Source organism: Corythoichthys intestinalis, chromosome 4 (assembly GCF_030265065.1).
Source record: "Corythoichthys intestinalis isolate RoL2023-P3 chromosome 4, ASM3026506v1, whole genome shotgun sequence".
In the NCBI taxonomy this organism is placed as follows: Eukaryota; Metazoa; Chordata; class Actinopteri; order Syngnathiformes; family Syngnathidae; genus Corythoichthys; species Corythoichthys intestinalis.
Window position 1 is genome coordinate 28,524,986 of NC_080398.1, and position 24,308 is coordinate 28,549,293.

At 41.6% G+C, this 24,308-nt stretch overlaps 1 protein-coding gene across 2 annotated transcripts in view; it reads right to left on the bottom strand.

Moving 5' to 3' along the window:
- Positions 1-3,635: 3,635 nt before the first annotated feature.
- LOC130914457 (glutamate receptor ionotropic, NMDA 2D) overlaps positions 3,636-24,308 on the bottom strand; it is a 176,455-nt gene continuing 155,782 nt past the window's right edge. For both annotated transcript variants that reach the window (XM_057833666.1, XM_057833668.1), the window contains 2 exons: positions 12,480-12,715; positions 3,636-11,892 (listed from right to left, as the gene is read on the bottom strand). In XM_057833666.1, coding sequence (XP_057689649.1) covers positions 8,692-11,892; positions 12,480-12,715 — 3,437 coding nt within the window. In that variant the 3' untranslated portion in view covers positions 3,636-8,691. The remainder of the gene's footprint in view (positions 11,893-12,479; positions 12,716-24,308) is intronic.

Below are 24,308 nucleotides of genomic sequence, written 5' to 3' on the forward strand. Positions count from 1 at the left end.
AAAACTACGGAACAGATTAAGGGTTTAACCCTAAACAAACGTAATTTTCTGATGAAAGAAGAGTAATCTTTCCTTTGGACATCTCGATCTTTACATAGAATAAAAAAAAAAAAATGGAGGGCCTTTAAAGCTCAGTAAAAATCACTGGCGAGCACCTGTTTTTGAGGTTGTGTTTCGCAAAACATCCGGCACTGAAAGAGTCAAACTCATTCCACCACTTCCAATTTCATTGATGACACACGGCAGGAAGGAAACACACAGCACCACAGGCAGTAATTAAAGAGAATCATATTTTATGAAGCAATTCTCAAGAAGTAAGTGCAGCACTGACCCTCCAGCCCCACCCCAGAAAGACAATGTCAAATAAACTAACACATTTGAATTAGAGCACAGACCAGACCAGTCTGGGCTAGGAGCAACATCATCACTCTCCTAGAAACCTGCCTTAGCAACCCGTGAATAGGCCTTTAGTGTTAAAGAGGTTACTAGAGCAGAACTTTGTACATTGCAGAAAACACATACACACGCTGGTTTCTGTGGGTAAATGTATCGGAAAAGAAATTTGTACGTAAAATGCGACACCCTCGACCTGCTGAGTATTACCAGTGGCGCTCCAATATTTCCTTGATATAATTCACGGCCAAAGCAGCCAATGAGGACCCTGTTTGAATTCCAGAACACCACTAGTATCGCTTCCTAGGTCACGGGCCAAAAAGATAGTGGATGAGTCGGCGAAGCTGCGCCAAAGATCGCTTTCAAAGTCGGGCTAGACTGGAATGGACTGCGCGAAGGACGGTAAATCTGATAAATCACGGCAAATTAGGACGACGGGGTAAATCAAAAGAGGAGCAAGTCAGTAAAGGAATACAAATTGAATAGGACGTGCCTAAACAGAAAGTGACTGATGGTGACAGGCGGGACAGCGTGAAGCTGAACAGACTGCAAACACGGCCGACAGACAGAGCAAAACAAGTAGAACAGATGCCGCTCATCCTCTGGAGACAAAAATCTCCAAAGCAAAGACACAAAGATGTTGTCTCGGCTGACTGGGGTGCAGTTTTATTGCCTCCTGAATTATGAAAGCCACACGTTCAGCATGACGAGACCAGATGAGGTGACGCTTTAGACGGCGGTGGGGATTATTGGCTGAATACGGTCCGCATTGTGTGTTAAATATGTATGCTGGGGCAAAGCCTTTATATGCATTTCGCAGCGATAGGAAATAAGGGAGAACGGTGCTGGTTATCACAATTTTTACTCTTTCATGAGTATTCAACACATTTGAGTCTGAATTATTTATTATGGGGAAGCTTGATAGCTTAGGGTGGATTTAACATTTTACTTTTCAACTCTTTAAGTAATTTAATGAAAAACATTCTGACACCTTGTCGAAACCATCCCAAATGTTGGGTTGGTTGTCACTTTTTTAATGGGTTTTTCTTTAAAAATAATGGAAATGTCTGAATGAGATTTACCGTATTGGCCCGAATATAAGACGGTGTTTTTTGCATTGAAATATAACTGAAAAAGTGGGGGTCGTCTTATATTCCGGGTCAAGACATTATACCCAGTCACGAACTAGATGGCGCCAGATATCATTGAAGCGAATGCTGAACTTGAGTAGTAATGTTCTGTCATGAGAGATCTCAGCTACTCTGAAGTTTAACCACTTTCCATTATTTTATTGCAATGTTTTTCCTTATTCAGATTTGTTTCAAGACTACAGTTACAGTTATACCTCACTTTGATGGTTAATGCAGTTATTGCAATTTTGTTGTTTCATCACAATAGATTGGTTTATTTACATTTCAAAAACCAGAAGCCATTCATTTACAAATGTAATTGCACTTTAGTTTACATATTTAAATGTTCAGATATTAAGATTTGAATGAGGCAAAATAACATGTTTTTTCTCTCAAATATATTGTTATAATCATTTGTTTCGGATGTACTGTAATTATTTTCTGTATAAAAATTAATTTGGTGTTCAAAAAGTCTTTTTTTCAAACTTGAGTTTAGAAAAAGAGGAGGTCGTCTTATAATCAGAGCTGTCTTATATTCGGCCCAATACGGTAAATATATTTTTTAAATTATGATTAAATGATTAAGTTTATGATTAAGGAACATCAACAAGAAAATTTATAATGTTACCAATCATAACAGGATAAAATCTTCCCAAATTCATTTTTCAGATTATTGTGTAAAATAAAGAACACATTTAGACGTATTCAACACAAAATTGAGTCCAAAATGTGAACAGATGGTATGCCAATCATCGCCACTGATTTTGTGACAACCAACCACACTTTGGGTTTATGGCTAACAGCTAAACTAACATGTAGCAAGGAACTGGCTAGCTACAAAATGTCAATCAAAACTGTAACTTTGCTCTCATAATTTTGAATGGTAACACTTTCAGGGTTTCCCATACATAAAAAAATTGTTCGGCACTGCCACACCAAAATAAAAGCCGCCACGTCTTGCAAATGAGATGGTTTTTTTTTAAAGATATATTCTGATTTATAATTTGTATAATTTAACAATACGTCTAAATGAATATCTAAAGCTTATTATTTATGCGCTATTTGCCAGAAGTCATCTGAAATAGAATGTCAAACACAAATTGTTCCTTTACACGCTGTATTTTGAAAATCACATCGGTTCTCCTGTTGCAAGCTGGGTCTGACTATGTTGGCACGGAGTCAATGGAGTTAATGAATGTAATTCTGGCTTAAACATGTGAAAACGACCTTAAAATTGACATTGACATTACGTTTAGGTTCTTTTTGGCGTATGTTTTACCCGAAGCGTTGCATCCTAGCATAGCATTTGTTTGTTGCTGCTGTTAATTTTAATTAATATGTTATGCGTTACATGTTAATATTTAAGTTTTCAATGTATAAGGGTCCGTTAACAGAAAGACTATTATTGTTGTTGTAATGTAGTGCATATTAGGGCCAGATAAAGAAAAATAAAACAGATGAAAGTCATAGTATTGCTACGAGGAAAAACAGTCGTATTATTAAGTAGAGGTAATCTAGATGTTTTTGTAGCTGTAATTAGCCCGGCTAATGAAATACAATGCAAACCCTTCCATTTCAGTAGGTGTCAACAGGTAGATAATTACTTTGTTTAGCCATGCGTATTATGTAAGTGTGGCATTGGGCTAACGGCTAGCTGGCGAAACTATAATGTGACAGTGATGGGAAAAGTTTTTTAAAAGGAAAAATGCTAACTCAGAACTGGACACTGGACAAAATTCGTTGAATGGCGGTCAAAAGGGAGCAAAGACTGTTTCCTCTCGAAGAGTCTCTGCTGTGAAGCAATAAGCAAAATCTTTCATCAGGATTTACACTGGACTGGAAAGAAAAACTGAATATAGTGGGATTAACTTTCATTGGGGATGCAAGGAAGATACCTAAACCAATACCAATAGTAGAGCCGGGAATCCTTGGGCACCTAACGATTCGATTACGATTCAGAGGCTACGATTCGATTATAAATCGATTATTGATGACCCCCTCACCCCCGCTATTAGCTGCTTTTAATGTTTTGTACATCAGTTACAAAAATGGTAAAAAAAAAAAAAAAAAAAAAAAAAAAAAAAAAGCCTTGCAGGCTTAAATAAACGACCATTTCAGTATCAAGTTAATAGTTAAAAACAATAAATAATATACTCAAATCCCCATTCTGTATAAGCAGCTTTAAACTACATTCAATTAATTTAATGTTGTGAATCAATCGTTAAAGTTGTTAAAATTGCTCCCGTTTTTCCATAATTTCCCTTTTGTCTACTTTCGACATGTGAAAGTTTTAAAACTATTTTAAAGATAGATTCAAGTCAATATTTTACCGATTTAGGAGTATTTTAGATAAAAAGTTAATTAGGTTCGATTGGAAGGTTCGCTACAACAGCCTTGCAGGGAAGTCTACTGCTTTAAGATGGCGGTCGTTTACTAACGCCCGCATCTAGCTTTCTGTACATGTGCTGCTAACGCCAACGAGTCTATTTCATCTCTAGCCCTATATAAATATGATCTCTACCGTACCATTATGTGGACGTACTCTGTAGCAGCTGTCGGCAGCAGTCAGGTATGTTTTTTTTTAATTTTTTTATCTCGCGGCATGAGTTGAGCTAGAGCCATGAGTTGAGCATTAGCATTGCCCGAGGGGCCGTGTAATGACAAGCATGATGTTTAGCTACTCTCGCTCCGTTCCTCATTGCGTCACGAAGAGCTGAGTGTGTTTTACTTCCGCTTTACTTGATATATTTCAATAATCGGAATTTGGATGTTTGTGAATCGTTCTCGAATCTTCCACTGCCGAATCGCGAATAATATAAGAATCAGAAATTTCGCACACCTCTAACAAATAGCCATTCTGAGTGAGTAAAAATATGATTATAAAATGTGTTTTTCTTTAGGTTATTTTGATTCCTATTCAACACACGATTCTGTATAGTTAATATAGGGGACAGAAATTCATTTTTTCTTTTACTGTTGGTATGCCTTGGGATTTTAAAATAAAAAAGGTGCGTCGTGGATAATAAAAGGTTGAAAAACACCGGTCTAAATTCCCATAAAAAGAATAGTGAAACGCTTTAACTTTGTAATTGACCTTAAAAAACAAATGTGAAACTTGTAGTAAAGACAATTCCAATTGTTTTAAGAGTGATATTACGAAACACCGCCCTCTAGTGGTCGAATTATAACAAGAGTGAAAACCAGCCTGTGTGACAACCAACACTGTTCTCCCTTATATGATAGAAGCATGCTACTGAGGGCTTTTACATGGGATTGGAGAGCATGCAATATGCCTAAATGGCATGAAACCTCTCAACATTCAATGTCAGACACATACAGAGATACGCTGCGGTGCTGACTGGCTATCAATGATATGAAACAGGCGCTAAAGATCTAAGGATTAGCAAGTGAGAATGATAGAAACATTTATCATCGCCAGCAGTCCAGTCTAGATCTGATCGGTCGAGAAAGCAGATGTGTCGGCGCCCCCCTTTTTTTTTTCCCAGGACTGAGCTCAGCAGAGCACGGCAAATCTTTGATCAGCGCTTTGGGGAAAGTAAAGGACTTTATGCTATATTACCCAGCAGGCACCAGGTGGTGGCGGTGCAGAGAACACCATAGCAACGCCATGAAAAATGCCATGGCAACACCATAGCAACTGCGGCCTCGTTCGCCCGCTGGTGGTGTGGTTACAGCCCAGACTTGCTACAGTGGCGTGGTCGTCAGATACACACTTCAGTCACATCATTAAGAGTAACAATGTTCAAAGGTTATTCCACATAGCAATGAATTGATCATCGTCAACAATCAGTCAAGAGGAGCAAGAACACAGTATCTACTGGTCTCTGTTTTTGCTAAGTGAGCGATGGCAGGATGATCAAGAAAGGCAAGTTTGCTCTGATTAACAAAAAATGCGCTCGCTTTCTGCCGGAACCCAAAGGAGTGGAGAATGTCCATAAAACAATAGGAGGGGAAAGCAAAAGAGACCGCAGACTGTGCCAGGGAACATAGTAGTGATGTGGGGGGAGCATCAAGTGTCAAAAAGTAATTCTAGGTAGTACGAGAGGAGTGACAGACCAATAGCTGTGGTAGATACAGATGAATAGCGAGTTTCGACTTTTACTTGTCTTTTTTGTCACAGGCACTAATGTCTTCACAGTCATATAGGAGGAATCAAAATTCAAAAATGATTTCAGTTTCTAGTTTTGCTACAAAGCTAAAACATTTAAAACTAGTTAATCTAACACTTCCTCCAAATATACCAAACTTAACTAATATATATACCTGTGTGTGTATATATATGTATATATTTATTTGTACATATATATTTCTTCATAAATGATAGAATTCAAATGATCTGAATACAATAAAATATCTCAGTTGAATCACAGTATAACATGGTACATTCTCAAAAACATAGTATATTTTAATATATTCTTTTTTTTTCCTCAGCATAAAAGAAAATCATAAAAAAAGGAGCAAAATATTTTTAAGAGACACTTCTGTTCATGCAGTCACAGACTCAAGAATTAGCGCCTCAATTGAAATCAATACCGCTCAATGTCACAGCAGGTTTAAGCCCTGTTGGTTGTGTGAATGACTGCTACACAGCCAAAATGTCGCTGTGGTTACTAGCGTTGGGATGAAGCGTAACGCGGGCTCAGAACCACACGGGGGGAAAAAAAGCGGCTTCCTTCGCTCCTAATCTAACAACGCAACTCTCCCGCCATAAATCTTTGAGATTTAATTCAGTTCAACATGCACTGATTCAGGGGGCTTTTTAAAGGGTGAAAATGGCAAAAGGAGCTCTCTATTATGACGACAGATTGATATATATATATTTTCTTCAAATTGTCCCACTGACGTAGAAAAAAAAAAAGCAATCCATGTGCAGCTAAAGGTGAAAGGGGGAATCGAGAAGGTCGGCTAAGCCTTCGATCTGTGACAACATGCACAAATATAACTCACAGTCCCTCATAGAGCAAGTCAATCCCCCTCGCCATTAGCATCCAAAAAGCTACAAAGTCTAAAAGTAGATGTTCTTTTGCTACATTGTGACAAAGCTACATTCAACTACAGTAGAAGAAGAGCTGGGCTGTGGCTGGTCTTAGTGTGAGATTTAGGCGGAACACCTTGGCCTGATGAAAATGGAATCTATCAATGGCGACTGTTGGCAACACTGGTACCGTTTATACATTAGATGGCTTCTGGAGCGGCCCATTGAAGAAACTGCTACACAAAGCATTCCCGAGGTGTAAAACTCTCACACAATCAAATTGGACTATTGAAAGTAAATCAGTATGTGTCTGAGCCCAGCTGGGAGAAATAGTCCATTTTAAGAACAATCTTTCAGCTACAGCATCCCTGTCACATTGAAGGTGGGAATATTGCTCAATCATACAGTCTTTCGTAACGATAGATATTAGCTGTATTCGGTGACATGTCAGCCTCAAATGTTCACAGTATTTCTTTCAAACTTCTCAAAGTGGAGCTGAAATGTAAGATAATTAATCAATAAAATCTAGGCGTCCCAATTGGATTCATAGTTAAAATAAATTGCGCTCAAGAAAAACAAGTGCTCCTTTTTAACACGCCAATGAATAACATGACCTTTGGATAGTGCAATAACAAATGTTGCACATACTGTTAGCCCAAAAAATACGATAAACAATTGTGCTTAATGTAAACCATCTGTAAAATCAGAAAACAGTGTTGTCATTTTTTCAATGGAATGCACTTTCCCATTTTCATCTTGCCAATAGCCACCTTTGTTAAAACAATAAGCAGCGGCACACCTCCAGCTGTCTATTATGCAAATTCAAATGCTAAACACACCATAATTCCATAATTGTCTCCAAAGCTTACTTGAATATTATGCAGCCATCTAGTGCCAATTACAAATACTGCACCAATCATCCCCTTGATCCGATTATAGGATGGTGTGTTGTGGGGAAAAAAAAAACTTATCACTTCTCTGTGAAAATAAATGATGTGAAAACTAATCTCACTTAAAAGCTTTAGTGGAGATATTTGGCACAACAATTGAATCGCTCTCACTTCCAACACGAGCCACATCCAGCTTCCTCTTTCTTACAACACTAACCAAGTGAGAGAAATATAGTCATACATTAAACAATGTCAAAGATAAAAGACAGGTTGAAGAAAAACAGTACAAAGTAAGAAACTAAAGAAAATGCTACATGTCTTTTTTTCTGTTCTTCTTTCCCCTTTAAATTTTTTTTTTTTTCCGAACACTCTCATACTGTGTTCCAGTTCTAGTTGGACGAAAAACTGACACTGAGAAGTGGATCCTGGTCAGTCTAACTGGTTTCTAACAAAAGATGACATCACATAGAGTAGGTGGGAGTAGGGGTAGAGCTAGATGGGTCTGATGGTGTTGCAAGGTCAAAGAGTACATACTGTAAGTAGCATTGTCCTCACTGCTCAGTGAAAGGTTATCAGAGTGCATGGGAGATTTGACTGAATTGCTTTTCATAACAATTGATTTACAAAAGCAACTCTTTGCTCTTTTGCAAAGAGGGAGCCCATTGCTTCACCTTCCATAAGCAGTCCACCATTCTTGTTGAAAGGTGCCATAAGGGAGAGCATGTGTTCCTCTTGAACCCACCAAATTGTTTCCAAAGCCAGAGGGAGGGAGACGTTTTGAGCATACGACACCTTTTGCCAGTGTGTGCGCTCATGCACGTGTGTACAAATACAATATGACATCATTACTCACGGGTTGGAGACAAACTTATCCATAGCTGGGACCCGGTGAGGGGAGGAGGACCGATGATGACATCACAAAGCTCAACTCGGAGCGAAGGAGAAGTTCTGGAGCTGTCGCCCCCAGTGATGCGGCCTCGACTTCACTCTCGTCATCATGGGAACCATCCAAGGGGGTGTAGCTTAACCTGGTGTGGCGTCTCACCGTTGCTCTTACTAGAACCTGTACAAGCGAGTGGGTAGCGGCGGCGTTGCTCTCATGCAGAGCAATGACAGCTTCGGAACCACTGTCCACATCAGTTCCAACTGCGATGGCCGCCAACTGATTACCTATGGTTACCAAGGCAGCCACGTCTCTGTGTCCAGCTACCCTGGCTCCAAGGTGCTCTGTAACAGAGGTGCTCGCTTCTGCTTCTACGTCTCCCTCTCTCCTCTCCCCCTGTCATACCTCACTCTCCAGGCTGGAGAAGTGGGCTGACCCACGACGCGAGCACAGACTCTTGGCTTTAAGTGGCAGGTGAGGTGAGTAGAACCTTCGTGGCTGTGGCACAGAACGGAGTCTCTGGTACTGGAGTTTGGCACTGGCTGAAGCCTGCATCAGGCTCGGGCCAGCCATCCCCACCCCTGCTGGAGGTGAGACCGAAGATGAGGAGGGCGGAGGCGGGATAGGCATTGGGAGGGTAGTGGGAGACAGAGATGGCTGCTGAGGTGGTGACGGTGGAGGTTGAGGTGCTAGCTCAGTGGGCTGTGTGCTGAGGTTAGATTGGCTGCCTGATTTGGCCTGACTGGGATCTGACTTTGGAGGAAGAGGTTTGGGTCTGGACCCCCCACTGAAACTGTGGCAGTGGGGGAGAAGCTCTTCCTGGCTATGCGATAGTGAGGTGGGTCGTCTTTTGGTATGGGAAGCGTGTGAGCGGCTATGTGGATGTGGGTAAGGGTGGGGATGTGGGTAAAGGCTACAAGAACACATAGTGGGCCGACGAGCTTCCTCTGCTCTGTCCCTTACTTGTCTCTTACTTTTCTTACCTGCGGTCTTCCACTTTTTCTCTCCCTTAATTGGGATCTTGTCCATAGACCAGTATCTCCTTGGCGGAGGGAAGGCTGACGGGGGCGGCGGCCACTGTGAGCCCAGTCCCCCACTGCCTCCCCCTGATTCCCAACCTACACCTGCCCCTGAACTCCAAAAATCAGTACTAATCCATCCCTCTGCCCTTGTTCCAAGAAGTGAATCATCCCGACTGTTGATACTGCCTCCTCTTTCTCTCGAGGGGTACGTTCCAAAGAACCAGCCTCCGCCTCCTATACCTCCTATCCCAGAGCTGTTCCCCCCACCTTCCCAGTACCTTTCAAAACGTCCAAACTCCCCTGATGAGCCTTCATCTGAGTAGCTGTCATCTACCCTCCTTTCTATCCTATCCCTCTCTGTTTCAGAAACTGCTCCCCTACCTGCCCTTCTTCCTCTCCCCATCACACGATCCCTATCCCTAACTCTTTCCCTATCCTCCTCTTCTCCCTCATCCTCGTCATTTTCGTCATCATCATCATCATCGGAATCCCACTCATGCAAGGAAAGCCCTTCCCTGGTCTGCGCTTTCTCTTTTTCATAGGGCATTAACAGAGGACGCCTCTCTCCTCCTCTACCACTATCTTCTCTATCTATGCCTCCACTTCTTCGTCGCTTGCTAGATGGGAGAAAGGGGTGCAGGGATGTGGGGGGAGTGTTTGAATCATCTCCTCTTCCGTTTACCCAAAATTTGACCGACGCAGGGAGTTTGTTAAGGTTGGGGTAACGCTTACTGGGGGTACGGTGTCTGGAATGAATGTGTGTTGATTTGGAATGCCTTTCTCTGCTTCTTCCACTGTCCTCCCCCTCCCTGTCATTGCCCTCCTCTCCTCCATCTCTCCCAACTCTCTCCCGCTCTCCCTCCCATGAATCCCTCCGCTTCTCTCCAAAAGTACTCCGATACTGGGAAGAAAAGGAATAGTCCTGTATTCCTCCTTCTCTCTCTCCTTCAACATCTCCTTCCCTCTCTGGCTCTACATCTCCATCTTCTGGCTCTGATCTTTTACCCCCGGTAGATTTCTTCCTTTTCTTTGTCTTGAGTGCTTTTTTCTTCTTCTTTTTCACTTTTCGTCTTTTCCGTTCTCTCTCACGTTCTCTTTCCCGTTCTTCCCTTTTCTTTCTCTTTTTGTTCTTTTTCTTTTTCTTCTTCTCTTTTTCTTTCCTTCTCTTCTTTTCACGTTTTTGTCTCTCTGCATTTCCGCCAGCTCCACTTTTCTCTCTTTCACTCCAGCTTGCCCACCACTCTTGAAGTTGAGACAGCTGGCTGCCCCCTCTCTCCCGTTCACGTTCTCTGTCACCCCAGGGTGTTCGTGGTTTCCTGGGCGGTATAGGTGGAGGCAAGCGCCCGTGGCTCAAGGAACGAGGCCGGATGATTGAGCGTTCCCTCTCTCGCCCCCTCCCGAGGAGAAGGCTTGACTCTTCCGTCAGCTCCTCATCATCATCTTCCTCTTCTTCATCAAGTCCTCGGGCCCTGTCCCGTGTACTCCTGGAGGAGCTATAAGAGTACGTGGGGGATGAAGAACGAGACGATGATGCTGAAGTTGATGTGGATGTTGACGATGTAGTCGACGAAGATGATGAGGACGTGTAGTGCAAGGAGGCTGATGGCGAGGGAGGGGTGTAAGAGGGGCTGAGGGGTACTGGCACAGGAAGTGAAAGTGGGGGAGAAAGGGGGCGTGCCCTCCTTCCTCCTCCCTCCCTCACTCCATCACGTGCCTCTACCCTCCGCCCCAGGGGCAGAATGTTCTCATACAGTGGCCCTCCAGGTTCTTTTGGCTTCTTGGGCCTTCGTCTTCTCCAAAAGGACGAGGGGAGAGGGGGAGAGGGGTGTGGCAGTGGGGGTGTAGGAGGCAGAGGGGCTTGACTCTTAGGAGGCAGTCTTGGAGTTCCAAGAGGTTTAGCAGCCACTTTCCCCTGACCCCCACTGCCACCACCCACCACCCTCTTCCCTACCCCATGGTCCATGCCCTTCTCTGAATAGAAGGCCACACTGGCTGGAGGTGGCTGGGGGTGGCCCCTAGGCATAGTCTTGGGGGTCTGGGACCCTGCCTGCTGCTCCATGCAGGGCCCCAGTCCCTCAGGGTCAATGGGACCATAGTATCTCTTATAACCATCAAGTCCCCCACCTCCTCCAGCAGATGAAGCCCAGTTTGGTGGGATTTTTTGAGCGAAGGGTCCCATGTCAGGAATGCCTCCCCTTACAGCCCTTGGGTTGGTAGCTGTGGCAGATTTGGGCAGTCTCCAGCGATCCACCACAGCCAGTCTGCGGTCTGGCCTGGGCAGGAAGGTGGAGCAAGGGAGGGGTGCGCCAGCAATGGGGGTGCTGGAGGGACCCACTGCTGTTCCTGAATGCACCACGGTGGGAGGAGAGCCAGGAAGAGGCGTCTTGTAAACCGACTGTGGTTGCTGTTGTGGTGGTTGCTGCTGCTGTGCTATAGCAATAGTTGGGCTGGTCATCGACGTTGAGATAACATGCGCTTGGGATGGGACAGCAACCATTGCAGTGTGGTGATGAGAACCCAATGATTTAGGACCCCCTGGCGCTGTTTCATCTTCAAAGCTACAGCAGCTATACATGCCCTGGGGAGGAGAGAAAAAAAATATGAAATACAGTCACAAAGTCCTAGTTCATTTTGTATCATAAAAAACTGTATTAGCACATAAGAGTGATCGACAGACAGTTAATAAAAAAGATTTTAGAAGATAGCTAGAACGCCTTTTGAGAAGAAGCTGTTGCCATTTGGCTGTTTAGTTGTTGATTAATGGTTATTCTTTAATGGTTATTCTTGTACAAACATAAAACCTAATAATTACAACTTCGCAAGGAAATATTCTCTCTCAAGATCTAATCACATGCATGTGGTGTGAGACTACTCCGTCAAGGTCACTGTCAAAGGAACTGCATATCCAGGCTGTGAGCAGAATTGAATTTCAATTAATCTCCTCAATTGACTGAATGGAATTGAATTGACCCCAGACCTCACACTTTCAAACGCTCACACTCTGTAACAGATACAGGCAGGAACAGACACTCGTGTGCATAAAATTATTAAGAAATATATTTTTTTTTATATGTAGTGCCTGTGCTTTGAGGAATTATTATAAGGAGCTAAGTCACTGGTTAGATTCAGAGTGTGAATTGCTGGTGTGAAAAAACAAATACTTACTCTACTGATGGCTAGGAGAAAGTCGAGTTTGCCTGAGCTGGTGGCCATGCAATGACGCAACTTCCAGTAGACCAAGTGTTCCCAGGCAAACACCAGTAGGCTGAGGCCCATAGCCACCAGAAGCATGTAGAAGACCCCAGCCATGTTGTCAATATCTAGCTTACTGCTCATCACCTCAATTTTGTCATTATGGCAGATACCTGACAGCCAAAGGCGCTCCAGCATTTCAATTTCATCTGCAAAGGGGACAAGTTGGGACAGGACAAAAACAAAGATGAGAAGGGGAACAGCTGAGGTTGAGATCAATTGAGATGGATAGACAGAAAGACAGTTTCATTTAAACGCTACCATTGGCGATGATAGACGCGTTAACACGAGGCAATGTTTCCATAGTTTATCTTGCTTTTAAGTTCCTTATCCACAGTCTCTTTAGGTCAGGGGTCAAAAATACAAAACAAGTTATGCCCAAGAAAACAAAGAGGAAGGTCACTCAGAAAGACTCCAAAACAATGAAGTGGCTCAGGAAGTTAAATGACACCGACAACCTAATCTCAACATAGCAAGCAAGAGTAAATGAGAAACGGATGAGAAAGGGAGGCCAGGGGGCCCCACAGTGATGGTTGAATCGGCGAAACGAGCGTGGAATTGAATGCGAGGTATAACGAGAGAGTCCTAAAGAGTGTTTATTAAGGAGGGTGAGCATGCAGCATTCTTTCCCAGTCCACACACACACACGTCTCAAGAAATGAAACTGAGATTGTGTCATAATGACAAACAGCAGGAACACTCCACACACGCCGGAAGGCGATGAGTGCAAAAGGAGGACGGTGAACGTGAAGAAAGAGCAGATAGGCACTGACAGAAACAGGCAGAAGGGAAAGATCATAATCATTTAATTGTGGTGGTGTGATGGGTCAGAATCACCATCAAGGTGGTAAGCTCTGAGGAATCCAAGATTTTCATCAGTTAACCTGCCAGCAATCAGGCAAGACCGTGAAACCTAAAACACTGAATTTTCATTAATGAGCTCAGCGACCTAACAAATCTTAACTGCCCTGTAAACCTATGATTGGCTGCCAGGGTTTCTGGTGTAACCATAGTGATGGCTCCCCGGAAGACGTAGCGTATGATTCATGATGGAAACAAAGAGGCGTTCTGACCAACATAGCTCATAATGAGAACTTTCTGTAGCACTAATGGCAGCGGCACTGCAAAAAAAAAAAAAAAAACATGACTGAAGGTTGCATTTTGTTGCACATTACAGGCCCCTTGCACAATTCTGAGTCAAATGGCCAAGTCATGCTGCTGCTTTGAACACTACACTGGCCTGTGAAAAGCTTTCCAACGGTGCCATCATTATCTTTGCTTGCGTGGCTTTACATGAAGCGGGGCACAGTCATCTGAGTGATCTGGGAAACGCGTCTCCCGTCGAACATCATTAGTACGCCAACAGATGGACACACTGCAGCTCAATGGCAGGTAACAAGTCATCATTTCAGATTCGCCTCATAAACACATTCTGTACATTCCAAAACACAATTTTCGCGTCTTAATTGTGCATTTGAACCCTAATGGAGAAAATGTATCTGCGGCGTCGTTAACCTTCAGTGTGACTTTTTCCAAAAATGAGCCTATTGTCAGAAAACAGCATGCACCTCAACGAAGGTTACAGTTAAATGGACAGCTGCACGTCCTACGCCTCGCAGGGCACCAGCTGAATCTTTTCGCAAAGCTGTAATTCTCATCCCCCGGATTCCCTGCCGTTTGACTTCCAGTGATTCATCTTGTGAGTCTTCGTCCATCTCTGTCCTCTCGCTTTCCCTGCTCGTTGCCACCTTTGCACTTTCATGATGGCAGTTGTCTCTGGCTTTCAGTCGCAGCCAAATCTGACAGGTGTAACAAATTCATATTCCGCCTCAGTCGTTGGTGGAAGGTCAGGTCAGGTCAAGCTGGCACCTTACACGTCGAAAGGACTCGCAAAGGATGGGTTCACAAAAACTCTTCGCGCATCCAATGGCAGTTTCTGGTACATGCAATCTGTGCAGAATGGGATTTTTGCACTGAGGACACAACTTCACCCTTCAGCTGAAAAGGATGATTTATGAAATATTCATTCATGACTGTGTAAACCAGTAGGAATTAAGGCATTTGTGTATGACTTTATTTGAGAGGAATAGATACAGATTTTAGGACAGGGGTGTCCAAACTTTTTGCAAAGGGGGCCAGATTTGGTGTGGTAAAAATGTGGGGGGCCGACCTTGGCTGATGTCCTTTACGTAGAACAATATATTGAAGCAAATTTTAGCAAGCCATTTTGTGCGTCACATTTGCTTTATTATTTTTTAAATTAATAATTTCAACAATCTCGCAACTAGCCTTTGTGGCGTTCACTTTCGACTCTCGGGCTCTTGCGAAATACTACTGTGAAATTAAACTAGCTTCAAGTTGTTTCATTTTCTCGCAACGTATCTTCCATGTAATCTTGTCGTACATTTCAGCGGGTCTTGTTTGGTAATATTGCCTCACATTGAACTCTTTAAAAACAGTGATTGTCTCTTTGCAAATGAGGCGGACACAGTTGTTGAGTATTTTAGTGAAGAAATAGTCCAGTTTCCACCTATCCTTGAAGTGTCGGCCATCGCAGTCAGCTTTCTTTTTCTTTGTTGATTTTGTTTGATTTTGTTGAATTTTACAAAATTGGGAGTAAAGGGTCACACGGGGTAATGTTGCTTAGAGTGCTGCTGCCTTTTAGTGGGTAAATGAGGAGCAGCATTTAGTGTGTAAGCTACTTCATATGCTTGTAGCAGTACTGCTGACCAATTTATTAAGTTTGTGTGCGGGCCAAACATTATTGATTTTAGACAGAGGCTGGGGGCCGGATGAAATTTGACCACGGGCCGCATTTGGCCCCCGGGCCGGACTTTGGACATATCTGCTTTAGGATGTTAATTGGAGGACTGCACTGACACCTACGCGTGGTGGGTGAATTACTATTTTAGGATTGGTAAATATGCCATACGCTTAAATGTCAACAGTACACGTGATTGACCATAGGTATCTAGGACTTGATAGCGGGCATTGTTCCAGTGAGGGTGACTAGTAAGAACGCAACAATACTCGGTTTTATATTGAACCGTTCGATATGCCCTCTTCGATTCAATACGCAAAAACATTCGATCCAACTGAAAAAGCTCCCAAAATGTATTTTCCGAACTTTTTTGTGGTATCTCCCACAATAATGTCCGTCGCATCTTTGCCTTATAAATAAAGCTATGCGAAGGCTTCTCCCTGCTAGCAGCCTCCCCTCCACTCCTCCCCCAAACTGCCTGAAGTGTGGGAGCCATGTTGCACGAGGATCGTGAGTAAACACAGAAGCTTGCGGAGGTGGCTTGTCGGTTTCAACGTCATATAGATCCGTTGTGTGGCGGCATTTTGGGTTAGCGATACGCTCTCCCAAGTACATAATTGACAAAGACCGCCTTTACGGATATGTATAACAATGCCTGCCCCTATGTTGCTGACGACTTGGCTGCAACGAATAGCTTTGGTTTGACACCAGACACCTTAAACCCTGGGACACAGAGGACTAACTCACAGTTACACGATGAACAATGAGTGGCAAATTAAGAACGCAGTACTTCAAACTCGTCCTGTTTATGAAAGTCGATTGTCAAATGCTGGTGTTGTGCAGTAATGAGCAGCTGGACTTCTGTGGCATTTTTTAACTTTTTTAATGTACCGAGTAAATGCCCCGACAACACTTGCGCGCACACACACTAGATATCATCAAATAGCAACCTAGATGTGCTACGTTAGATCCCATGCCAGTGGCTGCGTGAGCCCAGAGTGATCGTGGGACGCATAGTCCATATACTACATCGATGAATTAAAAACCGCCATGACTGAATGGAAGTTAAGCAGGCCAAATCAATCCAATCAAACAGTGACTATATAATAATGCTGCAAATATTGTTAATTCAGTACATAACACAGATGGACTTGGACCACAAATAGGATGTATTGCTCATGCTCATGCTCATGTAGTAGCATAGCATAGCACATAGCTGCTGCTAAGAGAGCTGTAGCAATCAACAGTGTGCCCAGCCTCACTTTATAAACAGTAAAGATTGTTCTCAGCACTTACAGCATATACAAAATTTCTTCAGCTCAGTAAGAGGTTAGCACACAAATATTATGCACTAAAATGCATGTTAATATGATGGCAGTGTTATTTTTGATTGTTAGCAAAAAACGTTTAAAAAAAAAAAAAAATCGAAAATCGTACCGACCGTGACTTCACTGTATCGTTGCATCCCTAGTGCATACCTGTCAAGTTGTACGGTTACGGCGTAATTTGTACAAGTGAGCATTGAATTTTAAATGTGTATGCCGTACGTTCAAAATCTGTAAGTTTATTTGAGCACTGTTTTTTTTTTCTCCGTTCGGATTTTGTCATCGTTCCGGCAACGAGAAATGTGCGTTACTACGTTGGTTGAATGACGTGAGAAAAGTCAGAAACACTGAGAGCGAAGTTTTTGTTGTGACGCTGTTGCAAACGCGATGCTAGGCTAGGTGGCTCCAACATTTCCTGACTGTAGCTGACAGCCTACAATCTACGCCTAGATATCTCATGCATGTAGAACTATATGCAAAATGACAGACTCAGTGGCGTTAGTAAAACGCCGCCATTTTAGAACAGTACACTTCTCAGAAAGGCTCTGTTGTAGTGAATCTTCCAAGCGAACCTAAGTAACCTTTTATATAAAATACCCCTAAATCGGCAAAATCTTGACTTGAATCTATCTTTGAATGATGAAACAGTTTTAAAACTTTCACGTCGAAATGAAATAATAAATAAATGACTTCCAAACATAGCAAAGGTCACTATGTTTTGTTTTTGTTTTTTGAAAAAATGGAAAAAAAAACATGAACGGTAACACCAGTTAGTTTGCCAAGTAACTAACTACTCTTACATTCAGGTAACTGAGTTACTAACTCAATTACTTTTTGGGAGAAGTAATTTGTAACTAATTAATCACTTTTTAAAAGTAAGATTAACAACACTGGTCATAAAGATGAAGTCTGCAGAATGAAAATTGACGAAAGCGGAGATTTTATTCTGCCAATTTTTTGCTGAATACAATTTGCCCTCAACTATTGCTGATCACTTCTCAGAATTAGCAAAACAAATGTTCCCTGATTCAAAGATTGCATCTGTGAGTTAATTTTATCAATTGACCTTTTCAATTTATAATTGGACACACTAACGAACTACCTTCAAGTCAAACTGAATTGCGAGTTGAAGTGCCGTGAAGTGCAGCAATCAAGGCATGATAGAAATTGTCAAAAGTGCTACATACAATTATAACAAAAGTCACTTTTAATTTAAGTAATCATGATGTAGCTGTAGATATTGATTGTTCTTTGATTGCTCCAGGTTATATGTTACAATATTACCAATAAATTCATATTATCTAAAAAAATTTGAGTTTTATTTTTGTTTCATATTGCACGCTATATACAACGTTGTAAGACTAGTCACCAATTTGTAAGGGCATACGTCACTATTTGTAAGAGTGCCAACGGCCTCGGGTTGACAGGTATGCTAGTGTCTAGTGGTAATTGCCAAAACACATGATTATCTTTGGGTACACTACAGGGCACGTGTCCAGAAATCCTGACCTAATACTTTGTGAATGTTTCGCTGTTTTTTGCTGTTTTAGTGTATGTTGTACAAAGTAAGGTCTCTTGGCTCTGTTGAGGACTGCGGCGTGCAACAGCCCATACTTTGCCTTTGGTGCCCGACTTTAAACTACGACTTAAAGAGCATACGATATGAGAAAAAAAGTTAAAGGGCATTATTATGTGAATTAGAATCATATTTTGAGACAATTCGACTATATACAACAATTTAGCATTAGTCTTTTAATCTGCTGATTAGCCACGCCTACCATTATAGGGCTTTAGCGTCCCCAACAAGTGGATGACGTCAGCGGTAGACTGGGCTCATCGGGTTTACTATTCAGCCCGTCGAGTGGAAACTATTCACATTGAGGAAAACGCGACGATGAGAGCTGCAAAATGTCATTGTTTCTGTCTCTTTACTTCAATATTTTTACAAGATATTCTTTTTATCCAAGTATTTTCCCCAATTGCCAAATAAACGGCATGGTCATGACACAAATAACAGTCTTGTGCTAAATGGAATATGAAATAATAAAAACGCAAAACTACTCCATAATGGTCAAAACTGTCGACTTCACCTTTACTGTTGCACCTCCCGAACGATATGTTATGAAACCTAAATCGGACATACTGTATGTCATTTCCCTTCCCCGGCTTCGGAGAATGTAAACAAACCAAAAGGCGTGACAGCTAGCCGACATGCTAACCCGAACCGAGTGATGTTTCAAAGTCTTCGAAGCGGAAAATCACACATAACTCGCCTGGACTATTTGAGATGATGACTGAGTTGTCAATTGTCTTTGCGGATCGGCAAACCGCCCGGTGGAGAGCAATTTACAGTTCGTTCCCTGGAGGAGGGTGGCTGCAGTTGTTGTGCAGCTAACGTGCTAATGTGCATGAGGAGAGCTTTTTACATGCCTATCAATAATCAAACGTAAGTAGTCCTTTATTTAAAGAAAGTTTGTAGTGTTTACTTTGTAATAGCTGTATTAATATTTGACATAATACTAAACAAGATGTTTACTCACTTCCTCCTAAGTCCAATGGTCCCACTGTAGTCGGACTTGTTTTGGCCAATATCCACGGTGAATGGGAACCTTTTGAAACTCCAAAAAGGCGCATACGCCTCTCCCTCATGCAGAATGATTTTTCTGCAGCCGTTTGGCTGGCGTGATGCGAAAAATAAACGTATTAATCCGCAAAATCAGCTGAATCCTTCGTCCTCATACACAACAGTATGCTATATAGTGAAGAAGACGTCTTCTACCGTACACGTCACAGCGCCCTCCTCCTCAATGCAAGACCAAAGCCGGAAGTCACTCATTTTCATGGCGCGGGATTCAAAAAACTAAATAAATATAGCGATCGCTTCCACACGCATCCAAGCGGTCCATATCATTCAGGAGCATAAAATACCGCGTGTATGATGAAATAAACATGCTTTTTCGTGTCACATGCACTTTAAACTACTGCACACACTCAGTACTGTAATTATGTAGTGCCTGAAGTGACTCTCATTGTCCTTCTTGCTGTTTCAACAACGGGTAAACAAATGGCCAATAAAGTGCAGTGCTGTATTTGTTTTTCTTATATAGGAATAAAGAGACTGCCAAAACAGAAGAACAGATTTTTGTTAGTTTTTCATGAGACAAGTGCAGAAAACCTTGGACAATGAATGTTGGACCAGATTTGATGCAGGCTAGTCATGTGTGTGGCTAAATTTTTGATTATCCATTGTATTATGTACTGTGAATTTTAATATACAATACATATAAATGTACAACTTTGTGAAAAGTATTGCAACAATATGATACATATTAGAGATGTCCCGATCCAATACTTGGATCGGATCGGATGCCGATATGGGCAAAAAAATACGCATCGGTATCGGATCGGCCAACATGGAAAAATTCCGATCCAGATTTCCGATCCAGTTTTTTTTAAAACTCCGGTCCGGGTTTTTCAGCGCACCGAGTTACAAAATCCATTCCAGTTTTTGCTTCGGTTTCCCGAAAATACGGTCCGCATTTTACCGCACACCTTCAACACACTACATTTACATTACCGTATCCCAATTTACCGAGAGACTTTATCGGTAAAAATGTCAGCTGTGTGGGATCATTTCACCTTAAAGGACGACAAAGACGAAGACAAAAAGAAAGGTCCTACGCAACTAACACTGGCAGAAACTTTTGCTATGCGTGACAAACTGGCACTCGACAGTCCCAAAGCCCAGGGAATAACAAGAGTCATTGCCGAAGAATTCATTCTGGATGACGAGCCATTATCTCTCGTGAGTAAAGACGCACCATCCAACACTTAGAACCATGGTACAAACTGCCCAGCCGTCATTACATCCTTGAGCGATTCGGCCGTGGAAGATTCGAGAACGATTCACAAACATCCAAATTCCGATTATTGAAATATGTCAAGTAAAGCGGAACTAATACACAGTGCGGTCTTCGGGACGCAATGAGAAACGGACCGCATTGCGTCCCGAGAGCTTGTCATAGACCCAGGTAATGCCAATGCTCAACTCATGGCTTTAGCTCAAATCATGCCGCTGGATAAAAAACACAAGAATACCTGACTGTTGCTGACAGCCGCTACAAAATACGTCAACATCGTTTTACTGTAGATAATAGATATCATATGTATATAGAAGTAGATGCAAAATGACAGACTCGACGGCGTTAGCAACATTGAAGGATTGAAAACTAGTTGCGTTAGTAAACAGCCGCCATCTTAAAGCAGAAGACTTTCCTAGTAGGCTGTTGTGAACCTTCCAAGCGAACCTAATTAACTTTTTATCAAAAATACTCCTAAATCGGCAAAATCATGACTTGAATCTATCTTCAAAACATGTTTAAAACTTTCACATGTCGAAAGTAGACAGAAGGGAAATTATGGAATAACGGGAGCAATTTTAACAACTTTAACAGTTGATTTGCAAAATTAAATGAATTGAATGTAGTTTAAAGCTGCTGATACAGAATGGGGATTTGAGTATTTTATTTACTGTTTTAAAATGTTAACTTGATACTGAAATAATCGTTTATTCAAACCTGAGAGGCTTTTTATCCAATTTTTGTAACTAATGCACGAAACATTAAAAGCATCTAATAGCTTGGGGGGTTTGTGGGATTTTCCACTGAGGTTGTTTGTGTGTTTTGCTTTTTTAAGACAGTTTACAATATTATTTGCACGTTTTACTGACTGACTATGCCATGTCTGTTTGTTATTTATAATGATTTGTGTTTGTCACTGAATAAACAGGTCAGTTTCTTGTTACCAACCGTTGTGTGTTATTCAGACTCACCTAATTCAGCTGGCTAGTTGTTATCAAGAGTACTAAAACCTTTTTCAACACGAGTCTGACAACTAAGTATGGAGGCTAAATAACTTTAAACTTTAGCACATGCTCAGATAGGCCGGTATCGGTATCGGCCAGTATCGGTATCGGATCGGAATTGCAAAACAATATCGGTATTGGATCGGAAGTGCAAAAACCTGGATCGGGACATCCCTAATACATATACTGTTTCAACCTAATGTAACATTTGGTAGAAACCCAGACCACCCACAGAGATCTTAAGTAGAGGAAACATACGTTACACAGAAAAGGTCGCACCCTCGACCTGTTTGCTCTCTGACAACATTGTACCACTGCTCTGCCCTTGTTCGCACTGGTGTTTGTAAATCAATTTTCTTGTGACTTGCAAGTGCATGCCAGCTGGTCCTAATTATCATAAGTAAACACCCTGCAGGTCCCAATAAAAGGACAAAAGGGTCAAAGTGTCTGGTCTTGTTCAAATGTTCCCCGTCCGATCTCTCTGGAAGATGCAAGGCTTAGGTTATGGTTGAGAGGTTTAAACTAATCGTTTGTTGGAGTATATGAATATTGCTATGAAAATAGCGATTTCAGTCTCTATTATACTTGACTTAATAAATCAGAGAGCACACTTTATTGCATGCCTTGGTAAGTTTTTTTAAAGAGAAAAAGCTGTTTGGTGTGCAGAAAGAAAACAGCTGAATGCTACAATCTTAAGTGGAACTGTTGGTGAATGGATCTAATTATTTAGAGAGAGAATGTTTTTTTCTGCTTCTACGTGCTTCCACACTTGGTTGCCATGCGCTACATGTGGCATGTTGCCAAACATGTCTAGAGAGGCCAAGCTCCTCTGCAGATGCAGATGCAGTAAACCGTGACCCAAACAATTGTGAGCTATAATCACAACATGTCAAATACATTGATATGAAGCTGCCGAAAAGCAGCCAGCCAGCAAAAAAAAAAACCTCTAACCTCAGTTCCTTCCGCTTTTCAGTATCTACTTATTGAATAACATATAGCGGGAGGAAAGAAAAAACAGTTTTGAAAAATGGAAACGGGGCTGACAAGAGTGCAAAGTCTGCAGTTCTATCGGGAAACGAGATGTAGCGAGATCAATAGACGGCATGCACCAGAGGCAGCAATGGGGAGATCAAAAACTCTCATAGCGTTGACAAAGCAAAGCTCAAACTGATACAGCGATGATGTAACTTTGTGACGTAGCCCAGCTAAAGGTGTGACACAAAGAATATTGATGCAGCCTTCGAGGGTCCCTTTTTTCCTGGTAATCGGCTTCCTGAGTAATTCATGACAATAAAAACGTACAAATGTCTAATTCAACAGAGCCCAGACAATCGACGCAGTCTTAAAAAAAAAAAAAAGTTCCATAACCTTTTTTTTTTCCACTGAAAACTGACATTTGGTGAAGGTCTCCAAGTCAGTGCTATCTGCGCTCTGTTTTTCCCCCTTCTCCAAATACAAGCATTCAGCGGACGATGCCAGCCTTATTTAATAGATCTTGGCAGCAAATTGGCACTATCAGTGTGTGAGCAACTACAGTGTCTGCATGCCAGAAACAACTTAAGGGCTTTGTCCTTTACGCCATAAACAAAGCTGATGTTGAGCCTTAGAAAAAGCCAAGCAAGTCGCATCCAATTGTGACCATAACGTATTAGAGTAAAACTGATTTTCTATCACACAAACATGGCAAGTTTTTTTGGCATTAAGCTGACCAATAATCAGCATTAACAGTGACAAAACCTGTGGTTTTGGTTTAAAACCTAGTATATGGCATTGTTCAAAAAAAAAAAAAAAAAAAAAAAATATATATATATATATATATATATATATATTTTTTTTTTTTAAATCATAAAATTGAATACTTATACGTACCGTAATTTTCAGACTATAAACCGCTTCCCTATTCCCTCACTTTGAACAATGTGACTTATGGTCCAGTGCAAGGATGTTTACAGGCTAATGGACTGCATGATTTCTGTAAACATCCCACAATACAGTGATGAAACATATACTTCACAATCAGTTGACAGGAAACGGGGTGTTTGGTAGGGGGCCTATTTTGAAAAACTTCAAATATTTTCAAAACCAAAGCCGCTAGTGACCTAAAACCAAAACAGGCATATACCAGTCTCCATGAGCAGTGGCATCAAAAAATTCAAAGTCGTTCCCCCATAAAAGCCCAATTAATTATATTTTTATATAAGTATTGCAAAACTTTAAATGGCTATAGAATTCTCAGATTTTACGCTAGATGCACAAAAATCACCAAATGCAGAGATAATCACCTATATTTTCAGGATCGAGAGCAACATTAATATATATGTTATGTAAGGTTTTGCCCGAAATAGCGACTTTAAATATTCTTATTTAGTGCAATTTTGACAGTTTTCAACAGCTAATATATTTTCATTTTCACATCAGTTTTCACATCAGAAATGTAATACTTGCGGAAAGCATGCAGAATCATCTTAATTTTACTCAACAAAAAACAAATTTTGCATTTTTCTATGTACAATCACAAATTATTTAGGTTGAATTCCAATGTCACTATTGCCCTAAGCACGCCTTGTCGGCTATCTGACCCCTTGTCGTTTTTAGATTAAAATGTTACATAAGATATAACACGTAAAAACATTTTTTTTGTAAGGATGCAGGAATGTCTGAATTACTTTTTTTTTTTTTTTTATTGCCAAAAAGCGGGCAGTTGGCTGAAAATTACCTGATTATTTGAATGTAAAGTTATGCTATTGTGTATGGCTAGTGGATACAAAATCTAACATGGCGGCCATCACAAA